At 36.5% G+C, this 23448-nt stretch overlaps 5 protein-coding genes across 5 annotated transcripts; 1 reads left to right on the plus strand and 4 right to left on the minus strand.

Moving 5' to 3' along the window:
• Positions 1–4608: 4608 nt before the first annotated feature.
• Positions 4609–7447, minus strand: MELLADRAFT_115154 (uncharacterized protein; the record flags this gene model as incomplete). The annotated part of the gene is made up of 7 exons (XM_007404494.1): positions 4609–5146; positions 5227–5385; positions 5611–5711; positions 5765–5850; positions 5944–6186; positions 6246–6503; positions 7082–7447. The coding sequence occupies 6 exons, from the start codon at positions 6350–6352 to the stop codon at positions 5042–5044; spliced, it is 801 nt and encodes a 266-aa protein (XP_007404556.1).
• Positions 7448–8994: 1547 nt separating this feature from the next.
• Positions 8995–10110, minus strand: MELLADRAFT_54764 (uncharacterized protein; the record flags this gene model as incomplete). Its single annotated transcript, XM_007404493.1, has 5 exons — positions 8995–9133; positions 9259–9315; positions 9404–9489; positions 9564–9738; positions 9830–10110. The coding sequence occupies 5 exons, from the start codon at positions 10070–10072 to the stop codon at positions 9062–9064; spliced, it is 633 nt and encodes a 210-aa protein (XP_007404555.1).
• Positions 10111–11887: 1777 nt separating this feature from the next.
• On the minus strand, positions 11888–12265 carry MELLADRAFT_32907 (uncharacterized protein; the record flags this gene model as incomplete). Its single annotated transcript, XM_007404492.1, has 1 exon — positions 11888–12265. A coding segment is annotated over one exon (378 nt), but the record flags the coding sequence as incomplete, so codon positions are not given.
• Positions 12266–18170: 5905 nt separating this feature from the next.
• Positions 18171–19536, minus strand: MELLADRAFT_115155 (uncharacterized protein; the record flags this gene model as incomplete). The annotated part of the gene is made up of 5 exons (XM_007404491.1): positions 18171–18612; positions 18688–18760; positions 18858–18919; positions 19028–19118; positions 19435–19536. 5 exons carry the CDS (start codon positions 19534–19536, stop codon positions 18527–18529), a joined length of 414 nt encoding a protein of 137 aa, XP_007404553.1.
• Positions 19537–20778: 1242 nt separating this feature from the next.
• Positions 20779–22685, plus strand: MELLADRAFT_89366 (uncharacterized protein; the record flags this gene model as incomplete). The annotated part of the gene is made up of 5 exons (XM_007404426.1): positions 20779–20888; positions 21169–21188; positions 21280–21322; positions 21516–21856; positions 21913–22685. The coding sequence occupies 5 exons, from the start codon at positions 20779–20781 to the stop codon at positions 22683–22685; spliced, it is 1287 nt and encodes a 428-aa protein (XP_007404488.1).
• Positions 22686–23448: the final 763 nt, after the last annotated feature.

The following is a 23448-nucleotide window of genomic DNA, read 5'->3' on the forward strand; positions in this document are numbered from 1 at the left end:
ATTGACTGTTTAACTGTAGCATGAAGGAAGTGACTGATTGACCGTCGTATGCATTCACGTAATGGAAGGAAGAGGGGGAGAACAGACACTTACCGAGATTGCAGGGTGAATCTGCGTGTTTCAAATGTTCTAGAGCGCGACAAGGTTGAATCAAACAGGCCCTTTTTTGGAGTGGAAAAAGGGCTTTGAAAATTTTTCCTTTTCAAATAGGAGGCCAGGGACGAACTTGTGACACTTGACCTGACAGATCTCTGGAGTTGCACACTTTGCAACTTGAGTGTTTGTGGTTGGCGTCTGGCGGCGGTCTCTTGGCCTTTTGCACGCGGATTTCTGCCGCGTGAAGGATGCCCGGCGGCAGGCTGCATATTGCTGGTCTACAGGCTGCTCCTCAATCACAATTTTCGACAGAATTGCTTGCCAGAAGTATGGCCGACTGCAGGCCGCCTATCGGTGGCCCGCAGTTGGTCTACAGGCCATTTTTTTCTCAGACCAATCTCAGACAACTTCAGGCCAATTTCTGACAAAAAGGCCTCCCGTGGTGTAACAGATAGGAATGTTAGGGCCCGTTTGGTCCCGCTGATCAGATACTATCTGATGAAATTTCACACCAAAAGTGTTACATACTGTCAGATAGTATCTCGGTCCAATCTCGACCAAAAAGTGAAAACCAGATCGATGTTCGGTTCCAGTATTTGGGGTCAATATCTGATCAACAAGATCAAGATATTTGACCAGATAGAGATAGAGCCTTGAGGCTGTATCTCGGCCCTCTATCTCTATCTGCCCCTCCCTCATCGTCGTTGATCATCCACTTCTCTCTCCACATCTCATTATCAACACATACCCTTTTCATGTCGCCTCTTGATAGCTTTCAATCCTTTGCTCAGCTTTGTCATGACCTGGCGACTTATTCAACCATTTCTCTCCTTGTTTTTTCTTTTTTGTTTCTTTTGTCTCTTTTTCTTTTCTTTTCTTTATTTGTTTTGTTTTGTTTGTTTCCGTTTGTTTTGTTTGTTTCCGCTTTTTTCCTCTTGTTTTCCTATTCTTTTTTTCTTTATTCATGTTCTTGATACCCCTCTATTCCACAGCCTGGATCATGTATGTGTCTCCAAACAAACAATTAATTGATATTATTACTTGTGTTATTATCACACTCATTGCACGAGTTCCCTACGATGAGGTTTTGTTGAAGCGAGAGAACGATGAAGGTCATGGATGACCATTTTAGAGGTTTGGATGAGATAGAGAGCAAAGATGCAGCTTGGAGATTGTTGTTACCGAACAGCAATATGATCTTGAAGGGGTCAACAGACACCTGTTGACCTTTTTCAGATTGCTGTTTGGTAGTTTTCATCCCTGAGATACCAAAATCTCGATGTGCCCCTCGAGATAGGGGCAAATTGAAATTTGGCTTTCAGGTCAGATAATATCTGAAAAGGGACCAAACGGGCCCTTAAAATAACAGGACTTACATTACATGTGCATCTGACGGGTCGGATTCTTTTTCTATGAAAGGATGATTTCGAATTGACTTCATCAGTCGATTCACTTCTTCTTTACCATCTTCTTCATCCATTTCATTTCCTCTAAGTCTACTCACAAACTTCTTTAGTTGATTCATCAAATAGTAATTTTTCAGGCCCTCCCTCTCCACCCTTTTACTTTTATTGGTTTGGTTGCTGTGGGGTATTATTTCATTTTTGAGTGATAGGGGTTTTGATTATTAGTTATTTCGTATTTTTAGATTTTTATAGTCAGCTTTTATACAGAATTATTCATTTTTATCCTCATTAGGCTTTAATTTCACATTTGTTAGCGTATCATTCTTAGTGTGACGCTGTACATTTGTTGTTCCGCTGGCCACCCCGTGGGGTGTTAGGTTAGGATTGGATTTGAAATTTACCGTCCCTTGGTCTGCGTACTAAGGGACTTTTTGCCACACCTAACTAATGTGTTCTATTCCTTAAGTTTGTGAGTAACTGTTTTTGGAAAAACATTTCAATATGTAATTTTTCTTGAAACATGTTTGGCCAGAATTCACTCCCTATTTTCACTCCACTAAGCATTTATATTTGCTTTGTACAAGTTTGATTGAATATTCTACATCAACCAGTGTAGAGGATAGAGACCCATGCAATTTCATTGGAATCATACCTTAGGCAAGAGATATCAACTTGGAAGTGATGAGTAACCAAGATTGTTTTGATTGTGGTGATCAGTTTGCGGATTTGGTTGACTAAGTTTTGATTCCTTCAAGAAATTGTAATTTTTTTGATCCGGTCAAGAATTTAAAAAACCATATCAAGATCACTTAAATTCATTTTAATTTTGATGTTTTGTTAAAACTAGATGATATGTGGGCATGCCCACAACAGGGGAAATATCATAAAATCAAATTTCATTTGAAAGTAGCACACTAGGACCTACCTCACTCTGATCAATGATAATCCTCCTAGTAGACACTATATAACTGTTACTTTAACATCATTTTGAGTGATGTCTGAAATACACAAGATTATAATTTTTCACCAGAGTGTAAATTACTTGAATATTTGTAGCAGTTTTGGGGTCCTTTCAAGATGGGAGGACTGTTTATTCAGGGAGTATACATAAAAGGCTTTGCCATGTGAGATCAAGCTCACCATGAGAAATGAGAATATGATAAACACATGCATGTAGCATACAAATTCCTGGTTCAACTGCACCCCTAGAATTGCTTATATTGTCTGTCTTCATGAACAAGAGACAAGTTGCAATGAGCTCTCAGATCTATTCAGCCCAAGTGTTGAACACATGATCAAGGACAGAAACACAATGATTATATGTTGTCTGTCCAGAGGAGTCAAATTGATTTACTCAGTCTAACAGAAGCAAATGATTACAGATTCAAGTGATATCATTTTATTCCAGAAGTCACGGCTAGGCCACTGCCTTCAATCAGCAGTGCTCAAGTTGACAAGATACAATACCAAGTCCATAATTTTTTTAATTCAATGAAACATATATGCTTCAATCAAGTCAACCTGACTGGAATTATACACAAGGTTGCTCATTTATGAATACCTCAATTGAGTTGACTAAAGTAGACTTTTATTAAGGTTGAAATCAATGCTTGACAAAAAACCTACACTTTCAAGTGCTCATTTATTGATTTTGGTTATCTCTTTATTTTGATTTTTGTTATCATTGATACAATCACAGATTAAGATTGATAGATACAAGAACAGATCAAAGGGACAACATAGATGCAGGGAATCATTGATATCTGTCAATCTAATGATCAGTTTGTGAAAGGTTACAGGAGTGATGCAGTGATGAGGCCAATAGATTGGTGATGGAATGAAAGAAGAATTGTGGTGATGGATGGTATGAATTTTATTGCTGGAAGATAGCACACCACTTGCCATATTAACAATACGGAACTGAATACAGAAAAAAAGAAGCAAATAAAACAAAGCAATAATGAAAGAGACAATCACAGATTGAGGATGACAAAAATATGAGCTGATGAAGTATCTAGAATGATGACACAAAAGACATCCACCTATACCCTGGCGTCACAGCCCTGGACTATGTAACAGTTGAGGCGCACATGGTTTGAAATGCACCTTGCTTTCAAAAGCAAAGAATTGTAAAATCACCATGAACAGCCCTACGGAACTCACAAAGAGTAAAAAGCACAAACAAATTGTGATTGGTCAATAGATTGATACACACAAAACAAAAAGCACATAATTACGTTAACCTGGCAATCAAAAGGAAAACCATTGAACAGTACAAGCCCCATCAACATAGAGCTGTAATTGAATGATAGCAGACACCATTGGTCATCCAAATACACCTTAACAGTGTCATCATTGTTCAAAAATTCTTTTGGAGCCCAAAATGATCTTTGTTGAAAGAAAAGTAAGCCAAGACTACGGTAAAACACACTGTGAACATGGCACCTTTATAAAAGGAAGTTGAGGGCTGATTTGAGAGATTTGAGGGAAATGCCCTGGCCAACTTCAAGCAAAACAGATGACACAAGTACAGCCCTTTCAAGAATGGTTGACTTTTTTTTTCAAAAATTCTCTCCTGTGCAAAACCCACAACTTTGGTTTTATCGAGTTTCTTATTTTCACAAAATTGAGTGATATGGAAGGAAATATAGGATCCTTTAATGAAGATCTTGTGTCCTTGTAACCATTCATCTGTTAATCTTTTGCAATACATTTGCTAAATCTTTTATCTGGCTTGCATGGCTAGTGGGAAGAACATCCTTTGCACATCAGTTAGTAAGATTTGCCATAGCCAGGCCATGGACAACAGGCACATCATATGCGGTTAAGTTGATTCTAGAGAAGACTGGCAAAACCATTTACAGTCATTTGATCTGCTGTACTGATAGATATTTGACAAATTTCCAACCAACCATTCTTGGAATAGTTGTTAGTCCCTCGCTGGAGTAGGTGGTTAGTTCCAGCTTGGGACTATTTCAAATTTGCCTGCAGTCTGTCTTTGATTTTCTGGTGTTATGATAAATGAAGGATGAACAAGACAATTTTATTGAATATCTCATAAGAAAATGTGTTTTTCATCTCTCAATCTTTCAAATCTTAACATTTTATTAAACTTTTCTCTTTCTCTTTGTATTTCACCAAAAGAAAAACAAATTCAAAAATCAAAGATCAACCATAAAGTCATAGGTAAAATTCCTCTTGAAGAGGTAACCAAAAAGAAAAAACAGACAAACATAAAATCAATCTTTTTAGAAAAAACAAAACCATAACTCATAAAATCAATCAACAAACAAACAAAAAGCTCATCACTTTTGTTTTTGTCAAAAAAATCTTTCTTTTCTTTTTGAAAACAAAAAAAAGACAAAACCATCCCCTCGGATGATAAAATTCAGAAATAGAAAGACATTATGAGGAAAAGAAGAGTTCATATACTTTTGTGGACTCCTTTTTTTCTCTTTTTTAAGTAACAAAAAAGACACTTCAATTCAAAAATACTGAAGATTTTGTGTATATGTAGGTGATGAATGATCAAAAAGAGATCATAACCAAAAGAAACCTTCTTCCCACTTGGCTCTTGTTAAGAGATTCAAAGCAAAATCGCATTTGCTTCTATGATCCACTTGTCTGTTCCATTCCGTTTTAAACTGAATAAGTTGATCACACAATAGAATCAATCAATTGACTATACCATAATCTCAATGCTCTAAAAAACCAAAAAACTTACCAGTCCAACCACCTTTTCTCCGTTTCGTAGAATTGGAATGACTTTGGAATTCACAATCTGATGAAAGCCTATGTCGATCACTTGCAATTTTTTACCTTCTGGCATACCAAGAACACCATATTTAAAATGTCGTCCAACGTTCTCAGCCAAAGCTTTTGTCTCTCAACTACATGTCCAGATAGAAATGCGATAAAAGGCTTTTCGAGATGACACAATTACTCCTGTCACTTCATCAGTAAAAGTCATTTCACCTGGTGATTTTCCATTTGATGTGTAAGGTGTTCGAATGTTTCTCCAATTGCTGCCAACATCTGTTAGGAAACAGAGAGACTAGGATAATGGTCTTGATCTCAAACGAGAAAATGAAAAGATGAAAATACAAACAGTGTAAAGCCACCATTTGTCAATTGTTTCACGGTTCTTGTCTCTCGAAGGCTGAACACACCATTTACCACCTTTGTGGTTTGAAGGATCTTCCCATGCAGCTGTTCAAAAGAAAGCATAGGTCATATGGCGGAATCTTGATTGATAGCTCAACCAAAATTACGTTTAATACCTTGTTTAGAAAGGTAGTAATTTGAACTGATATCCATCAATGAAGGAGGAACCATGTTGTGATAGAGGCTAAGAAGCAAACGCAAACACAAGTTCAATGACTAAAATGTCCAAAATGTATTAAGAGTGTGATAAGAGTAAGAAAGGACGTACCCTTAAAACTCTTCAACTGATTCTACTTCAATCACTCTCTGAATCAATTCATCCCGATTCTTAGCTTTATCATTCTTTGAAGCATTATCGAACCATAATGTCCAAGTTGAATAAAGAGGATGCTTAACGTTGAATTCAGTTTGAGAGCTAAAAACTGTTATAAGGGCATTCGGATCTTGAGGTCCGGCTGGTCCCCTGATCTCTCCATTCTCCAATGATGATGTGTCATCTTCTTCATCCGTTTGTTGTAATCTTGGAGATGAGACTGATGAAGACGGTATCGAGTTGGTTTCAGCTATAGCAGCTCGTACAGCATTTGATGATGCAGTAGCTGCGCGGGTGGAAGTTGTGATTTGATGGATTCCGTCGACTCAAGGTTTGAGTCAAGGCTTGTAGTAGCGATGACAGTGGATGTCATGATGAAAATGTTTAAAGTTCAAGGCTTGATTGATTGTATTGAGTTAGGAAGGTTATAAGATCAGTCAGAGTTTTTCGATTCTTGATGATGTGAGATTGATGTTGGTTTTGTGTAAAGTTGTGTAGAATCGGAATCGAAGATGAGAAGTGAACTGTGATCGATTAGGTTTTAAAAGCAAAGAAAAGAAAGATTGAATGAGTGTAATTCTTTGATGGTAAATAGTGAGGAGAAGAAAGTTGAGCTGATGATAGATGAAAGTAAAGATGAAAAGTGAAGTGAAAATTAAAATCCCAAAACTATGAGAAGTACGAAATCAAATTGCAACAATCCAAATGACGGTTTCTTTAAATATAATAGGATTGAAACTGGAATTTTGATTGATCAAGTTCGATCGGGTCGATAAGGGTTGTTGTTGAGCTCAATTGAACAAAATAAAGAGAAGAGAATGAAAAAAAGGGTCAAAAAGGGTCAAGATTGAAACAAGTTTTGAATTTATGTGTGTTTTTGTGAATCTGTACGATTGAAAAGTCTGAAGGGTTTTTAGGCAGGGTTTGGAAACGAATTCGAATCAAGATTATATCAAAACTGCGTAAAAAAGTTGAGTTTTAAAGTCCAAAAGATTTGATGAGATGTCTCATAGGAAATCACCAAATGTAAGCTGGTAAACAGCTTGATTGAAAGATATCCAAGTTGAAAAGAGATGGATGGATGGGAATGATGAAGACTGACTTTATTGAATCAAATGAGAATGAGGAGATACTCAGTATATGATGGATGGATTGAGGGATTGAGGGATGGATTGAGGGATTGATGGATGGATGGATGAATTGATTGATCGATGATAGAAATGGTAATCAGCTTTGAGTTCAGTGATAGGATCGAAAGTTAATAAGCTATGTTGAAATTGTGAAGTTGGGGGTGATGATGATGAATTAGTAATCGATGAGTCAAAAAGAAGTCAGAATTGGATTGGTAAGAAGATCATTGAAACTTTGAAAAACAAACTGGTGAAGGTGTTTCTTTGATTTTGTTATTTAGTTTACTGAGCTTGAATATGTAGAACTGAAGTTGATTAATTTTTGAAAAGTTGAAATTCGAATCAGTTCTTTATAAGATATTGTAAGACGAGACACAGAGGATGAGGATGAGATGGACAAGGATGGACAAAGATAAAAGTTTTTCAAGCGAAAAGAACAAGTTGATCTGTTGGTCTTAAAATCTAAAATTAAACTCAAAACATCATCTTAAAGCTTCTTAAACTCCTAATATTTAAACTACTAGTGATTACCAATCCAACATCCAATTCATCTATCATCACACTTCGTCATTGTTCATCATCATTCATCCAATCAAAAAATCATCCTCAATCGATCACTCTCTACATACCTCCACTATTTTGGTCTTCAAACGGAATCAAATCATCAAGATCTTATTGATCAATTTGTCCAATTTTGACCGCAGGACCAAACTCCGAACTTAACAGACTCCCTCGCAGGCGCTAAAGCCAGAACAAAGCCTGTCTACATAGGCTGCACACACTTGACGCCAAATGTGACCTTCCTGGCGCGAGAGGTCGTGAGGTTTAGTACATAGGGGGAAATTGGACCCAATCCAAAACTTTTGCCCAACAAAAGATTCTTTGACTTGCTCTTAAGCGATCACAGTCCCGCTTCTTCAAATTCTGTCTTTTCAATTTTTACACGCAGTATCCTACTTGGAAGCAGCACAACTTCAATTTCCCAAGGTAGAATTTGGAAAAGTTTTTTGTGGCAAACCTTTTTCTTTGGGTCCAACTAAATCACACGACATCTCACGCGAGGAAGGTCACATTTGCGTGATTCCCTGTGATTCCCTAAAGCAGGCTTCGGCTTTCACCACCTGCGAGAGAACTTGTGAAGTCAAAACTCGAACAAATTGGTGAGAATCATTTGAAAAAGCTCTTCTGAGTTTGGCTAAATATTTTTTCATAAAGATTGATACTTGTATTGAATTATCCACATAATAAATCTGTTCTATGAATAAGAGAGTGTAGATTCATAAAGACATCAGAATGCCTTCCACAAATACTGGTTTTTCATCTTAAAAGTTAGTTCCACCTGCAAGGTGATTTGACTCAAAAATTTGAAATTCATAGAGGAAGGATAGATATTGATAGATATATACCAACACTATATCCCTTCTATCACTGAGTCATTTCATAGGCAAAAAAAACAAAAAACAAGTAAAACCCCAAAATCATGAATTGATCCATATGTACATAATCACTTGATCTCATTGATCAAGTTTTAACACTCACCCAATATGTAAGAAAAAGTATCATTATTAGTTTAGAAATCTATAAAACATTATAAATATATCATGTGTTCTATAAAAAAAATCATCTAAATCATACAAAAAATAAACTTATGAACAAAAAAAATAAGATTATGAAACATATTTGATTACATTTGTGATGCATGAACAAAAAAAATTAACTGCAATGTGATGTAAAGTACCAATCAAACAAACGAAAAATGAAAATAAACGGTACATTGTGAGTTTACAAGTTGCTGTCTTGAATCTTGCGTATATAAAAGAGTAAAAAACATCAAAGATTATATGTATGTCATCATAATCAATAACAATAAAGATATATAAATAAAAATTATGTTGACAATCAACCTGAATTAATGTAGTTGATCTGGTTTGATTTCTTCTTCTTCTTCTTCTTTACGATCCTTTCAATAATAAAGCTTCCATTCGGTTTTGAACATCTTCAATCTTATAAGGTTTCACACAAATCTACAAAAAAAACATATAACACAAAATCAGTTCTGATCTACAATTTTATTTTATTTTCTTTTGAAGAAGGGTAAATAAAAATCTTTTTCGTTGTTACAAAGAAAGATTAAGAAATTCTGACTTACATCATCAAATCCACTTGCAAGAAACTGTTCAGTTTGTTCTTTCCTTGCATTCCCAGTCTATCCCCCCCCAAAAAACACATATCAACAATCCGTATCTTCTACAAATCGAATACATTAGAGACAAAAAACATTTACAAAGACTTACTACTGCAATTACAGGATACCTCTGTTTAACTTTCCCCGTCTTTTCAGAAGCCCTAAGTTCAGTGATAGCATCTAATCCATTCATGACTAACCAAGAAACGCATTAAAATTAGTGTTGCATTTTAGTAATATAAGATTTGAAAAAAAACAATGATTCATACCAGGCATTTGAATATCCATCAAGACGATCCCAATCCTACCCAATTCAGATGGATGTTGATCATCTTCATATAAGATATCTAATCCTTGTCTACCATCCATGGCAACTGAAACAGAATAACCTTTCAAACTCAATTGACGTTTAATCACTTTAACATTGATCAAATTATCTTCAACCTATTCATAAACAAAAAAGAAAAATTCAGGATCAAACTCATTGCATTGAGGAGTGATGAAGTTTTTTTTAAAGAGGGAGATGAAGACAAACAACAAGAACATGTGTAGCTAGTTTGATAGGATCCGTACTTGTTGAAGATTGAACGATTTGAACACTCGTTTGTCTTCTTAAACTAGGTGGTCTTAAACTTTCACGATTATTGTCTTCCGTTCCACTTCCCATTCGTCCTGCGTCTGGGCTTGGTAATCGTTTCTTTGTTAATGGCATTGAGCCGACTGACATCAATGAAGCAGCTGAACGTATCTCTGCGTCTTTCTCTAATCCATTTTGCATTCCTAACCTCTTAGCCACTCCTCTCAATCTTGAAGATGCACCACCACCACCAGGACTATCCACTGTGGGGTTTTTTTTCGGACCTGATCCTCGTTTGGCTGGAATCACAAATGAAAATACTGAACCTTGACCTTTGGTAGAAACGACTTCAATAAATCCACCATGATTTTCAATCAAACAACGTGATACATAAAGACCTAATCCTGAACCACCATATTGATCTTGTGTTGGATTCACTTGAGCAAACCTTGCAAATAATTTAGCTAACTCATCTTGACTTAAACCTCTGGCTGTATCTCTAACTCCTACTTTAGCATAAAGTAAATTTTGGGTTCCTGCTTCATCTGCTAATTCAGGTTTTAATGTTCCAATCCTTCTGGCTTCTGGATCAAGTTCTGGACAACTTGTAAAAAGTTCAACATGAATTGTTACTACTCTTCTACCTTCACTAGTGGATGTATATCGTAATGCATTCGAAAGAAAGTTGATCGTCACTTGAGCTAATCGATTTGGATCAGCTATGATGTAAGCTGGTTTCTCTAAACCTTCTCCTACTTGAATGTCTAACTTGACATTTTTGGATTGAGCTTCCAAATTCAGAACAGAGTCAAGAATCAGATGCCCCGAACATCGAACATCAATGACAGGAAAGAAACTCCTTTGACTTACCTTCAATCAGGTACATTGATAAGACTTCGCAAACTCTTTCCAGTAAGTTGAACTCAGTCTTGATGGTGGTAAGCAAACCCATGCTAAGTTTCAATACCTGAAAAAGATGCGAGGAAAACGACGATGAGCCAAGTGTTAGGATATACAAAATGACGGGTTTTGAATCACATTGATGATGTCATCCGCAATCCTTGACCTGAAGGACATAGATGAAATGAAAAATCGAAGCCGTGGCCATTCAGTTACGCTGTCTCCCTCTCCAACCTTTCATCAGAAAAAAATAGAAACGTAGGCGATTTGATAACTCAACTGATGAGAAGCGCAAAGCTGGATACTCTCCACTGCATTGATATCTTCTTCCAACTCTTGCTTAAACCATTTTAATTCAGATTTAGATAAAGTTCTTTCTTGATCATCATCTTGATTGTCATCATCATCATCATGTACTAGATTATCATATATTGATCTAATCGAGGTATGAAGTAATTCAGCAGCTTGATGAATTCCATGTAATGGGTTTCTTATCTCATGAGATGTCTAAGAAGCATAAGAAATGACCATCGATAAGAAAACCAACAAATCAAAAGATAATTCAAGAAAAACCATATCAAAAAGCCAAGAAAAACGAACCATATCAATAAAAGCTTCTTGTTGTCTTTTACTTTCTTCAGCATCACGAGCTCTAGCTTCAGCGGCTTCTAATTGTTTACGTTCAGATTCCTTACGAGCCGTCACATCAGAGGTCGAACCTAAACAACCAGCAAAGACTTTCGATTCATCATAAAATGGTGAAAGTTCATATAAACACCAAGATCCATCTTTTCCTCTAAATTCTCCTTTGGTAGTCATTTGTGCTTTAAAATTGATTTCAAATTCCTTTCGCATCCTATCCCTATCATCTAAACAAATTTGTTCTATCCATTCTTCTAAATTTTCTCCTGAATGATCTGATGGAATCAATTTACATTGTGATCTAAATGCATTATTTGCCAAGGTCACTCTTCCCTCGATATCCCATTGAAGAATGCCTACTGGACTTAACATTGAAATCGCTTCAAAGGTATGATATAAATCTTTAAATCTCGCTTCATTCTCTCTTAACAATTTCGTTCGACTTGTCACCGCATTCTCTAATCTTTGTCTCATCTTTGATAATTGTAAATGGGTATTAATCCTGGCTACTAATTCTTTCGCTTCAAACGGTTTAACTAAATAATCATCCGCTCCTTCTGCCAATCCTTCAACTCGAATCTCTGATCCTGCATGAGCCGAAAGTAAGATCACCGAGATCCCTGCTGTATCCGGATCTGTCTTCAATCGTTTTAACAATTCGAATCCATTCAAGGCCGGCATCATCGCATCTGAAACGACTAGATCAGGATGATGAGCCTTAGCCCAATGATAAGCTTCTAATCCATCAGAGGCTTCTGCTACGGTGTAGTATCGACTTAAAACACTCCTGACGAATGATCTCATGTCATCATTATCATCCGCAATCAAAATCGTCGAACCGGAAGTCGACATCAGATCACTTTCGCCATTCATTCCTCCCATTGAATCCGACGAGCATCTTGAACCAGACGTATCTGAGCAAGCTGGAGATACAGTCATCAGTGAGGATGAGATAGGTTCAATGTCTCCTAACATCCATCTTCTTGCATTAGAAGCCACTACTCGATCATTTATCTTTTCTAATTCAGTCTCGGGTGAATAATCCAATAAATCGGAGGGTAGATGAGATATGCCGAGTAAGAGAGTGGCAGTAAAGGTCAAACCACGTCCGACTTCGCTCTCGACTTCTAATTTCCTGCGATGTAGCTTGATAATATCTGTGTTACCAAACAAGATACCAGCGTGAATCATTGGATCAACCCATCGAAACCAGAGAGATGTGGTCCTGACCTTGAACCAATGCCAAACCAATACCGGTCCCTTCGGCCTGTTGAGCAGAATCTTCAACTCGATGAAATCTAAACCACAGGCCAAATCATCCAAAATTTGAACAAACTAAACTCGTGAACACGCAAAGCCATAATTCAGACATGAAACATACCGATCAAATATCTTTGGGAGTTGGTCGCTTTTGATTCCTACTCCCGTATCACTAACTGACAAATAACATTTCGAAAAATCAAATCAAATCCGTACAATCACTTTTCCACCTTTACCCGTGAATTCTATTAAATTATTCAAAGATAAATAGATCAGCTGGTTGGTGAACTCCGATGTATACAAATGAAAATGAGCAAAGGAGACATACTCATGCTATTCGATATCAGATTGAATAACACTGATGATTCAACAGAACTAGTCAGTTTTCACCCTCCTCTGCCGCTTTTAGACCAAAAAGAACGAGCCTTTTTCCATAAAATCGTGATCAACCCACACCCTCGCACTTGAGACTGGAAAGTCAACAATCAGTTGCAATTGATTCTACGAAACCCAACCCACGAAAGATGAATCTTGCAAGCCTTCGATGAGCAAAATAAAAATCAAGAGAGAGACTTACCTTGGCCATCGCGCTTCTGAACAACGAAGCTACAGTCAAATTATTGAAGTGGTAAAAATAGAACCGGAAGAAGATCTTACTCAGCTCACGTGGTGCGCCACTCTGCCCCAACAAAGTAGGGTGTTTCCTTCCACACGTCTTTACATACGCATCTTTGAGTTGTATGTAAGAGGAAAAGCCCTTGTTAGGTTTAGGCTGGTTTAGGTCTATTCCGTCCAGTTACTGTTTGATTATGGGTGGAAATTTTTGTTTAACATCAATAATATTTTTAATTCACGCCTCAAATTGTTCTACTTACAACACATCCCTAATCTCCAAGTCACTATCAGCTACTATTGAGTTAGATAGGGGTCTGAGAACAAGGATTGGGATGAGGATGAGCTTTTTGATTGTTAACTTTCATGACTGTTGATGAGATGTACATGAGTACTGTTATGAAATAATTATGTATGCTATGTCTGATGTTGTTTGAGCATTTTTTCCCACCTACTTTGCTTTTTGGGGGGTTTTAACACCTTAGAGGCACACCTAAGCGCCCCTACCATAGGCGTGCCTTTGGAAATATCAAAATATGCGCCCAGGCCTGCCCCAAATTCAAAACACGCGCCCACCACATGATACTCAGCCCATCTCTGTGCGCCACTCTGCCCCAACAAAGTAGGGTGTTTCCTTCCACACGTCTTTACATACGCATCTTTGAGTTGTATGTAAGAGGAAAAGGGGTCAATCATCACTTTAAGCTTCATATGAACAAAATGTGAGGATCTTACCATTGTAAAGCATCACGCATTCTTCCCACCATAACAGAAAATGAGAAGAAAAAGACCGAAATTCAGCCAAAGAATGAAAAACGTAACAAGAATGAGAAATGATTAAGGGAATCAACCTCATTCGATAAGGAGCACTTAGGATCAATCCTACCACAGATCGAAGCGTAGGAGACCAACCTTCGGTAGGACCAATCGGTGTATCTTCCCATTTTCTGGCCAATATAGCTCTTCCCATATTAGTCCTTTTCAATGAATCAAGAAAAGGATCCCGAAGTGGATCTATCTCCATTGGAATTGGATGATTCGGTTCCTCGGCAGTCGAATCATCATCATCAATCATAATTGATGGAAAATTGTCTTTAACAGTCGCAACACTACCAGTGACTACCACCATGCTCAATTTCGATTAGCTCGGGCTTGAGTTCATTGGAGATTAATTTTCGTCTTTTGTTTGATCTAGAAACTACTCTTCTGGCTTCCGATTCGCCTAACCAAGCTTGGTGTGAAGATAAGGGTTGTTGAGATGCTGCTTGGCTCAGGGGATCTAACAACGGCAAACTAGCTTCTAGATGCAAGGTAGGTGGATGCTCATTTGTGGTGTTGGTTTTAATTCGCTTAGTTGGTGTTGGAGGATTTAAAAAGGTAACCTGAGGCACGGGATTATTCCAAGGAAATGGACAGTACATACAATGTTGGAGTATCCGGTGCGGGGACCCGAGTGACTGAGTCGGAGTCTACACTACAGTATATAGTACATATTATCAATTTAGTATGTAAATATTCCACATGTAACAATTACACTAACACAAGTGTAAACACACCGTCACGGGTCTGTTTGTTGATTGGAGAACTATCCATCAATTCATTTCACTTCACTTCAACATTGTTTGTCTTATCTTATATCACAAACAATATCAATCCATCAACAATAAAACAAATTTAATTGATGAATGATTGGACTTTCTTGCATTGACAGATCAAAGTCTTTCAAAATATATACATATTGCTCATCATCTTTCATAGGAACAATTGCACATACATACTCATCTACTCAAATAGATTAACCTTTCAACATCAAAGCCAAGAGATAAAATCATCATAAATTGAGTTCTTGGCATAGATTTACATGCAGACATGGCTGCACAAAAGCGCGCAAGAGGGAGAGCAGTGATCAGTGATCATCAGTTAGATACTTTATTTGTGATATGGTTCAGAGGCATCACCCGCCACACCCAATTGAGTAAATACTTTCTTGCAGACTTGACTTTGAAAAATGTAATCCAAAATTCAAATCATTATTAACTCTTTATAATGATTGATAAGAAAGAAAAAAAATCCACAAAATAGATTATAATAATTAGGAGCCCCTTAAAAACCAAACCAGAAACTTTGAAAAAAAATGAAAAAACCATTTGATTTTTTTCTTTGCTCTTCTAATATTTCTATTCTTTGCAATTATCAATTCAATCCTTTCATCTTTCTGATCACCTTCTTTGATTAATTTCATCTTCTCTGTCACTTTTTTATTTTCAACTTTCAACTTTTCCTATTCTTTTATCATCCCTTTGATCTTCATTAACTTTCTTTTGTCTCTTTTTTGATCCCGATCCTCATTTATTTCCCCAGTGTTTGTCGTCCCCCAAAACAAAGAAGAAAATGTAAGTTGACAAATTTGGAAAAAAACAGATTTGGTTGTGTTGAATTGAATTGAATGAATAGGAAAAAACTTCATTCTCCTGAGTTTGTAACATATAACTTTTTTGTCTTTATATGAGTTTTTCACTATGTTCAGTTCTTTTCTTAACAGTTTGAGTATTTTAAATAGCTATTATATTGGAAAAAGGAACCAAGATGGATCAATGAAAACCCAACAAAACCCTCTTCAGAAGATCTCACTTTAAATAAATTCAATTTGGATACCTTGGGTAGAGCGAGAATCACTTGAGAATGTAATGATTGTTAGGAAACCATATGATTTGAATTGCCTCATCATGAATAACAGTTAAAAAATATGATGATAAGTTCATATAAACATAACTCTCTTGACTTCTTCAAGGTATGGATTTTCAGAGTGAATAAATGTATTTGAAGGGAAGAGAAAACCTTTCATAACCAATTTTTATCACAAATCCAAGCCAAAGTGTAAGATTTGAGGCAACAGAAATGCATGTGGTTGAGTAGTAGAAAAAATGCTAACAAAAGAACATCTGTATCTCATTTTTGTTCATATTGTTATCCTCACTCATCTCTCTGAACTCTTGGCACTTGCTTTGATTATTCTGTTTGCTTTCACTATATTAACATCAGTCTCACTATCATTCCAAGAAGACTTTACTTGTGGTGGCCATCAGATTCACAAAATTATACTAGCATGGTGCATTAGAATTTTGTGAATCCAAGAGATGATGGACATCTCAAGTGTCTTTAAATATTGAATCAAGTGAGATTACCAACTGTCTATAAAGGTAGAATGTTTTGTTGAATTTGCTTCCCCAACTGATGCAGATCTTGTCTTCTTGATGAGTGTTTGCACTTTGCAAAAGGCAATATGATGTAAAAATAGTGAGCTGCTGCTTGTCTTGTAGGGTCATGAGATTCATAATACTGTTTAAAATTTAGATGCTCTCATGAAGGAGCATGTAGAAGGCCTAGAATTTCAGTATTCTTTTTGGCCAACTTGGTTGTGAAATTCTACCAATGACCAAGATGAATTAACATTTGCTCAAACTTGACTGTTTTTACTAAAGAAGTGATGGATCCACTCACTGATTTGAAAATATGTAGCAAGAACATCACCACTTTTCTCAATCAAATAAACTCACAAAAACAAATCAATGATCACAATAATTTTTAACAAAAAAAACACACAGAAAACCTTCCATACAATTTCTTTTGGTATTTCTCCTTTCAAATCTCTCCACAACAAAAAACCCCTTTCAAGTATTCCAAGCCTTGTTATTTCTTACTTGATGATTTTTCTCTTTTGCTAATCGAGATCTTCTCTTCAACAAGTTGATAAAAATTTAAAAAACAAAAAGACTCATCCTAAAAAACAGAAACACAAGCAGTCTTTGTCTTTGGAGTAGCAGGAGTAGAAGAACTATCTTTGAAATCTTCCAAATCTGCATCAATCTTTATTTCATCTCATCTTCTTCTTCTTCAATTTTCTCTTTTGCCTTTGATGATTCATCTTCTTCGCCATCAGATTTGGGTTTTTCTTCTTCTGAAGATCCAAAATCATTGAAAGATTTGTGTTCGAAGAAAGAAATGTGTATTTGAGCAAATATCAAACAAACCTTATTCAGTCCACCAAAGATAAATTGGCCTGACTGTGGAAAACTCAGAGTGAGTTGAGATGAGTTCTTTAGGTTTATCAATCTCTAAATACTCAGTAGCATCATCTTCAAAATAACAACATATGTAAGTTCAAGTATTTCAATGAGAACACAGAACGGAAATAAAATGAAAAGCCTACAAAGTGATCTCAGTACCACGACGTCAGATTTACCACGAGGATCTTCTGAGATCTTGAATTCAGCAGCCTAAAACTCTATCAGTTACAAAGAAAGAAGAATAAAATCCGAATCTGAATTGACCGATTCAACTATTAGGAGTTTCAATTTTTCTCATTTTTCTGATTTGGTTGAGAATTCAGAAGTTCCAAATCTGGCTGTTGTTCCTAAGTTTTTTTGTAATTCTGATTTGGTCATACCCACACCCGAATAATCAAAAGAAGTTCAGAGGTGTTAGGATTCTTCTAGGTTATGTTTCTTTGATGATTAATCTTTTGATAGGTTATCAGCCATAATCGTGATATTGAGAGCAGGCGCGGTATACAATACCTGAGAGAAACAAAAGAACAATTCATCAATGTTCAAGACTGAATTTGAAGATCTGGTCCAATGAACTTGCAGATGAATCAGTCAAAGAAGCAAATCTCACTATTGCTAATCATTCCTCTTCAGAATACATCTCGATCATGATAAAGATGAGAAACGACGACATGCATAAGTATAGCAATATCACTCTATAGAAAAGCATTCAAAGATCAGTTCTTGATTTTGATGTAAAAGTGAAATTCAAACTCAACTTGAGATTTGAATTTTTCTTTTTTGACATCACGATTTCTCGTTCTGATTGAAATCCTGAGATTGGGATTTGAAAACATAATCAAGTTTTGATTTTAAAAGTTGATTTGAAAAAATAAAATGAAGACAAAAAGGTTAAATGGAATGAAAAATAAGTACTAATATTCCATAGCTTGATATTCTCCTCCTCCTGTCATTCCGCTTGGTACTTTTGGGCTTTTGATTTGCTCTTCATCTAATTCACTTATGTAATTCTATTGATCAATACCAATTTTCAGAACAATAACAGACCCTATTCATCAAAATAGAGTTAACGGATCCAAACAAACAAACAAAAAAGAAAAGTCATTCTAAAATCGTAGTACTTATACTTAAACATTTAATTAAGGATGAAATGACAGTTTTTGATGAATTAAGATCATTTGATTGAATAAAAAAAGTGGGTGATAAAGGCTGATAAAGGTCCTTGAAGAATATCATTTGGTATCATTTGTTTGGCATCATCTATTTCAAAAACAAATCATATCAATTGATTGAATCTTTTGATGAACTCTTTTTTTTCTAGTATGAAGTATTTACCCGTTGTAGAAGATAATTCATCTAAAAGACGAATCGATAATAATGGAATATCAAAATGACTTTCTCCTGTAAGCTAAAAAACTCCCAAATTGATTTTCAACATCAATTTTCTTTTAACCAAATTTCCAAAAAAACGTTTTCTAGAATGTATAAAAGAAAAAAAAACTTACTTCTACAAAATAAGAAAGTGGTTTAATCGGTCCAACTTCAATGTAAGCAATATGAGCCGGAACTTAAAGAAAATCCCATTCCCCCCCCAAAAAAAAGAAAAACAAGTATGTAAACTATCAGTTATCAATTCTCATCATCATCATCATCAAGAAAAAACAAATATACTGACCATAGTCAAAACATGAATTAAAAAGTACAGTAATGATGATTTGAAGACAGTGTGTATTAGGTTGAATAAGATTAATTAAATTTGAACGATTCTAAAAATAATCTAAATTAATTAAATCATGAAAAATTTTAGAAGCATTAAACGATAAAGATTTCGACCGATTGATATCTGCATTAATCCAAAAAGAAAGTCAATAAAGTATTTCCTCCCCCCCAAAAAAAACAAATTAGAATGAAAAAGGGTTCGTACCATGAGTATGAACTAAATTTCCTATGACTCTCATTAATTGTTCTGTTGCTTCAATGATATGATCATTTGGTTTTAATTTCGATTCAATTATTAATCTTCTTAAAATGTTTAAAGTGTGTGGTACATATGACCCAAGTTTGAAAATTTATCAATCCTACCAAAAATAATCGATTCAAATCCCATAAAGAATCCTCATCTTCTATTGGGCCAGCATTTGTGATTTCAGCTGGTAATCGCAGTTGAGATGCACGATAAGCCATCAATCTATCGTTCAAGTTCAATCAAAGGTTTCTCGATTTCGGGCACGTTTCGGGAGCAATACTATCCACCACTATTACCAAGCCATGAAGTGCGTCATTTCTATGCCATCTTCTTGTCTGTAGTTACCAAAACTGGTTTAGCATAACGAGAAAGATAAGAGTCTAGTCTAGGATAAAATACATAAGACTAGGCTAGATTGTCTAATTACGAAAGACGAAAGGTGTTGTTCTGAAGAAGGTTGATCAAGGGCTATTTTGATTTGAACCGGTTCGTATTAAAGGGTTGGTTGAATTCGAAAAGAAGTGGTTTGAGCTGTTAACTTGAGTCAGCTTCAGTCCTTGTATTTTTGTAGTTGAAAAAAGTTAAGGAAGACCGGATCAAAATCACTCACACGGGATGTTGATTCTTCAACTTGTGATCGGTTCAAACCAAAAAGTTGAAATTTGAGAGGTTTTTTTCAAGTTTTGCGTATTGTGATGTCATGTGTAGCAGACTATTTTGCTACGGTAATTTCAAAACACCAAACCGGATAGATCTCAACAATTAATAAAGGTTAGTCCGGTTTAGCCAGGGCCTTGTCATACCACAGCAGATTTATTACTGTTGACAACACCTTGAGATGGCTATCATTGCAAAGTTGCCGAGCCATTAGAAATGGCTACAGCATGGATTCAATTTCTATAGATAGCTAGAGTATTCTTGACGAGAGCCAATTCCCACACCCTCAACACCATCCACACTTTCACACCTTGCATTCTCAAAAAAAAACCATCTCAATATAGCTTATTCGTCCTGATCCTCCCTGGTCAACTCCCAGTTTCATCACATCAAAGCCTGTCTTGCTTCCTACCCCAGCCTCGACGCACCCTTCTCCCTTGAACCCTCGCCACTTCGGATTTTACCTTTTTCACCTCTTTACCTGAAACTTTTATTACACAAGCTTGACTCTTCTTACGCTGGTTCATGGACACTGGCAGCAAGAGTTAAAGATTCCGAAACAACGGTGCCGACGATTGTCTCCCTTTTCTTTGTTTTTTAGAATCACTATAAATCAAATTTATAGACCCACATTTTTTCCATAAACCTGACTTTTTGACCCTTGACGCCTAAGGCACTTTGCATTTATAACATATTAACACAATTCCAATTAAATCGTTGTAAGCAAATATCTTTTGACAAAAAAAAATTGAAAATGAAATCAACTGACAAAATTCATCTCTTTTGGTTATCACACTTTTTTCATGAAATCACATCCCACATCCGTAGATAAAGCTCCTTTTACAAATACAAATTTTTCGCCACTTGACGCTTCAAAACCCTTGAATTTTTTACTTTCAAAACATCAACCAGTGTAAGCAAAATATTCTCAATATCCTTTTATAATGAAATAAAAAGGACTTACTTTTCCTATGTTTACCTCTTCATTATCTCAATCTACATCCACAGCCTTGTCAAATTATTATTCTAAAATCCCAACAAATCATTTATAAAGCTTTTAACCTTTGATCCTATTTTGCTCATCCAACTTCAACCAAAGCATCTAAGCCCGTCAACTCTCAGCCTACATCCTTCTCCATTGGTCCATTGATTTCAAGACCTTTTTTGTGTAACATCTTTTTCCTAACCCCAAGTTGTAGGCTCAATAACTTACGTGAGTCAAAGCAAAGATCTTCAAAATTGAAATCAACTAACAAAATCCTTCTCTTTTGCTTGTCACTTTTTTGCTTTGTCTCTTTCTACAGATACCCTAGGCTCGAATTTTTTATTTTCAAAACTTCAAATAGTGTACGCAAAATCTTTTCAATATCATTTTTTATTGACAATGTATCATAAAGGACTTACTTTTTTTATATTTATGTGTTCATCATTTCATGCTACATTCACAGATGGCAAAAAACCCTTCTCAGAAAGCTGCGTTAGCTCAAAAGCAACAAGAGAAGCGCCTGGACAAGAAACAACTGCGTGCTTACCTTTGAAGAGCTGTTGTTCAGGACCAGCACGGTACACCCAGCACAGCCAAAGTCATCCGGTGTGACCCTAATCGTCAAGTAGTGCGCACCATTGAATCGGGGCATGTCGTTCTTGTTGACTCCCTTACCGGTGAATTTATTGCCTCAATTTATACGCTCCATGAAGATGACGATAGCAACAAACACCTCCGAGAGAAATTTGACTGGGCAGTTCAAATACTGTATCATCACGGCCTTGCGCGTAACAAGTGTGAAGTAAACAAAGCTCAGAAAGCTTTAGGAGATGCCAAGAGTGGAGAAATGTATCCTACTGGCTCTCGTGGTGGTACTGACAAAGGAAAATCTGGTGGTGCGTTGACTTACCTTGAACTGCTTCACCTTCTTACTAACTCGCATCTTCCCCAGGTCCATATGTATTAAATGCGCAGACTCTAAGCAAACCTCAGCTCATCAAGCAAGACATCGAACGTATGAAACTTATGCCTTCTGTTGACAAATTCATCTCACAACTCTTTGCATACCTTGTCCTCTCTCAATTCAAAGCAAACCTGGAGCTTGCGCAACAGTACGGCGTGTCCTGGGCTTCTACAACCTTCTTCAACACCCTGGACAAATCCAGCTGCGGTTCCAACCTTGTCATCACTCGAGACGAATTCGCTAATGAATCACATCAAGACCCTGACGCATCCGGATGTGCTATTGGCCTCTTTTGTCTCATGGAACGTGACACAGGCAAAGTCATTCACCCTCAAGAAACCAGTGCACCTCCGCCATTCCACATTGAGGAAGCTTACTTTTACCTTGACAACTATAACACAAGGATACGTTTGAGCCACCGCGCAAAGGTGATTGTGTGGAATACGAAGATGCACCATCACAGTTCACTTTCTCAAACGCTTGACTCTTTTGGCAAAGTAGTGTCCCCACGAAAGGCCAACTTGACCAACTTCGGGTCTTCCATTCAAGTTTCGCAAACCATTGTTGATCGAATTCGTGGGATGCGTAAGAAGCAAGCGGGTATGAGTGAGAAGAAATGGAATGCTTTCAAGATCAAGCGTGTCAATGATTATGCAGACGAGATTAACAAAAGGTTGACTGATCTCAAGGAAATCAAAAAGCTTGACCCCCTCATTGAGGCGCAAATTAAGGCTAGTCTTGACAGTCTTGGGCGCTTGTAATCACCTTAATCACCTATCTTGTTTTCTTGATTTTTCTTCTTTGTTCCTCCAATTTCTATTGCAATTAATTTCCATCCTATCATATCTCTACAACTGTTCCGTGTCTTTCAACACAATGACTAATTCCTCATCTTGGTACATGTAAAGATCTTGTAAGTATAATGAACCATCAATTTGCATGTAATCAACTTTTCTCTCTGATTTGTCGCCCCCCCTCCTTTGCTTACAATATGAATTTGTAGGCAGATGTTGAACCTCACTTTTGCTATTCCAAATTTATTATTCAAGTTTAAACTCTTGGAAATCCGAGCTTGACACACCATCACCTTTTCACATTTCAAGCCCCATTTTGCTTCAAATTGTTGGATGATCCAATAAACCAATTCACGTGCTTTCAGATGTTTGGTCTGAAGTATCATAGTGGTATGCTCATACATCACGGGTCCCAAAATCAATCGTGGCCTTGGAAGGAAATTGTAACTTTAAAAAATGATTCACGTAATCAAACTTGAATGAAATGGATGAATTATGATATATATTTTACACAAAAGTCAAGAAAACAATTCAAAGACAAAGAAACCCAATGACATACTGTAAACGGCATAAAGAAGAAAGATGTCTAGAAGTTTTGGTTATACAAGCTGAGGATGACAATGCCGACTCTCAAACCTAAGGGACATTGTCAAAGCTCTCGGTGCTTGACTTTTGTTCTGGTGATGCTGAGGTTTCTGGCCCACCATCTTCTACAAATTTAAATGACTTA

Source organism: Melampsora larici-populina (assembly GCF_000204055.1).
Source record: "Melampsora larici-populina 98AG31 unplaced genomic scaffold MELLAscaffold_2, whole genome shotgun sequence".
Classification (NCBI taxonomy): domain Eukaryota; kingdom Fungi; phylum Basidiomycota; class Pucciniomycetes; order Pucciniales; family Melampsoraceae; genus Melampsora; species Melampsora laricis-populina.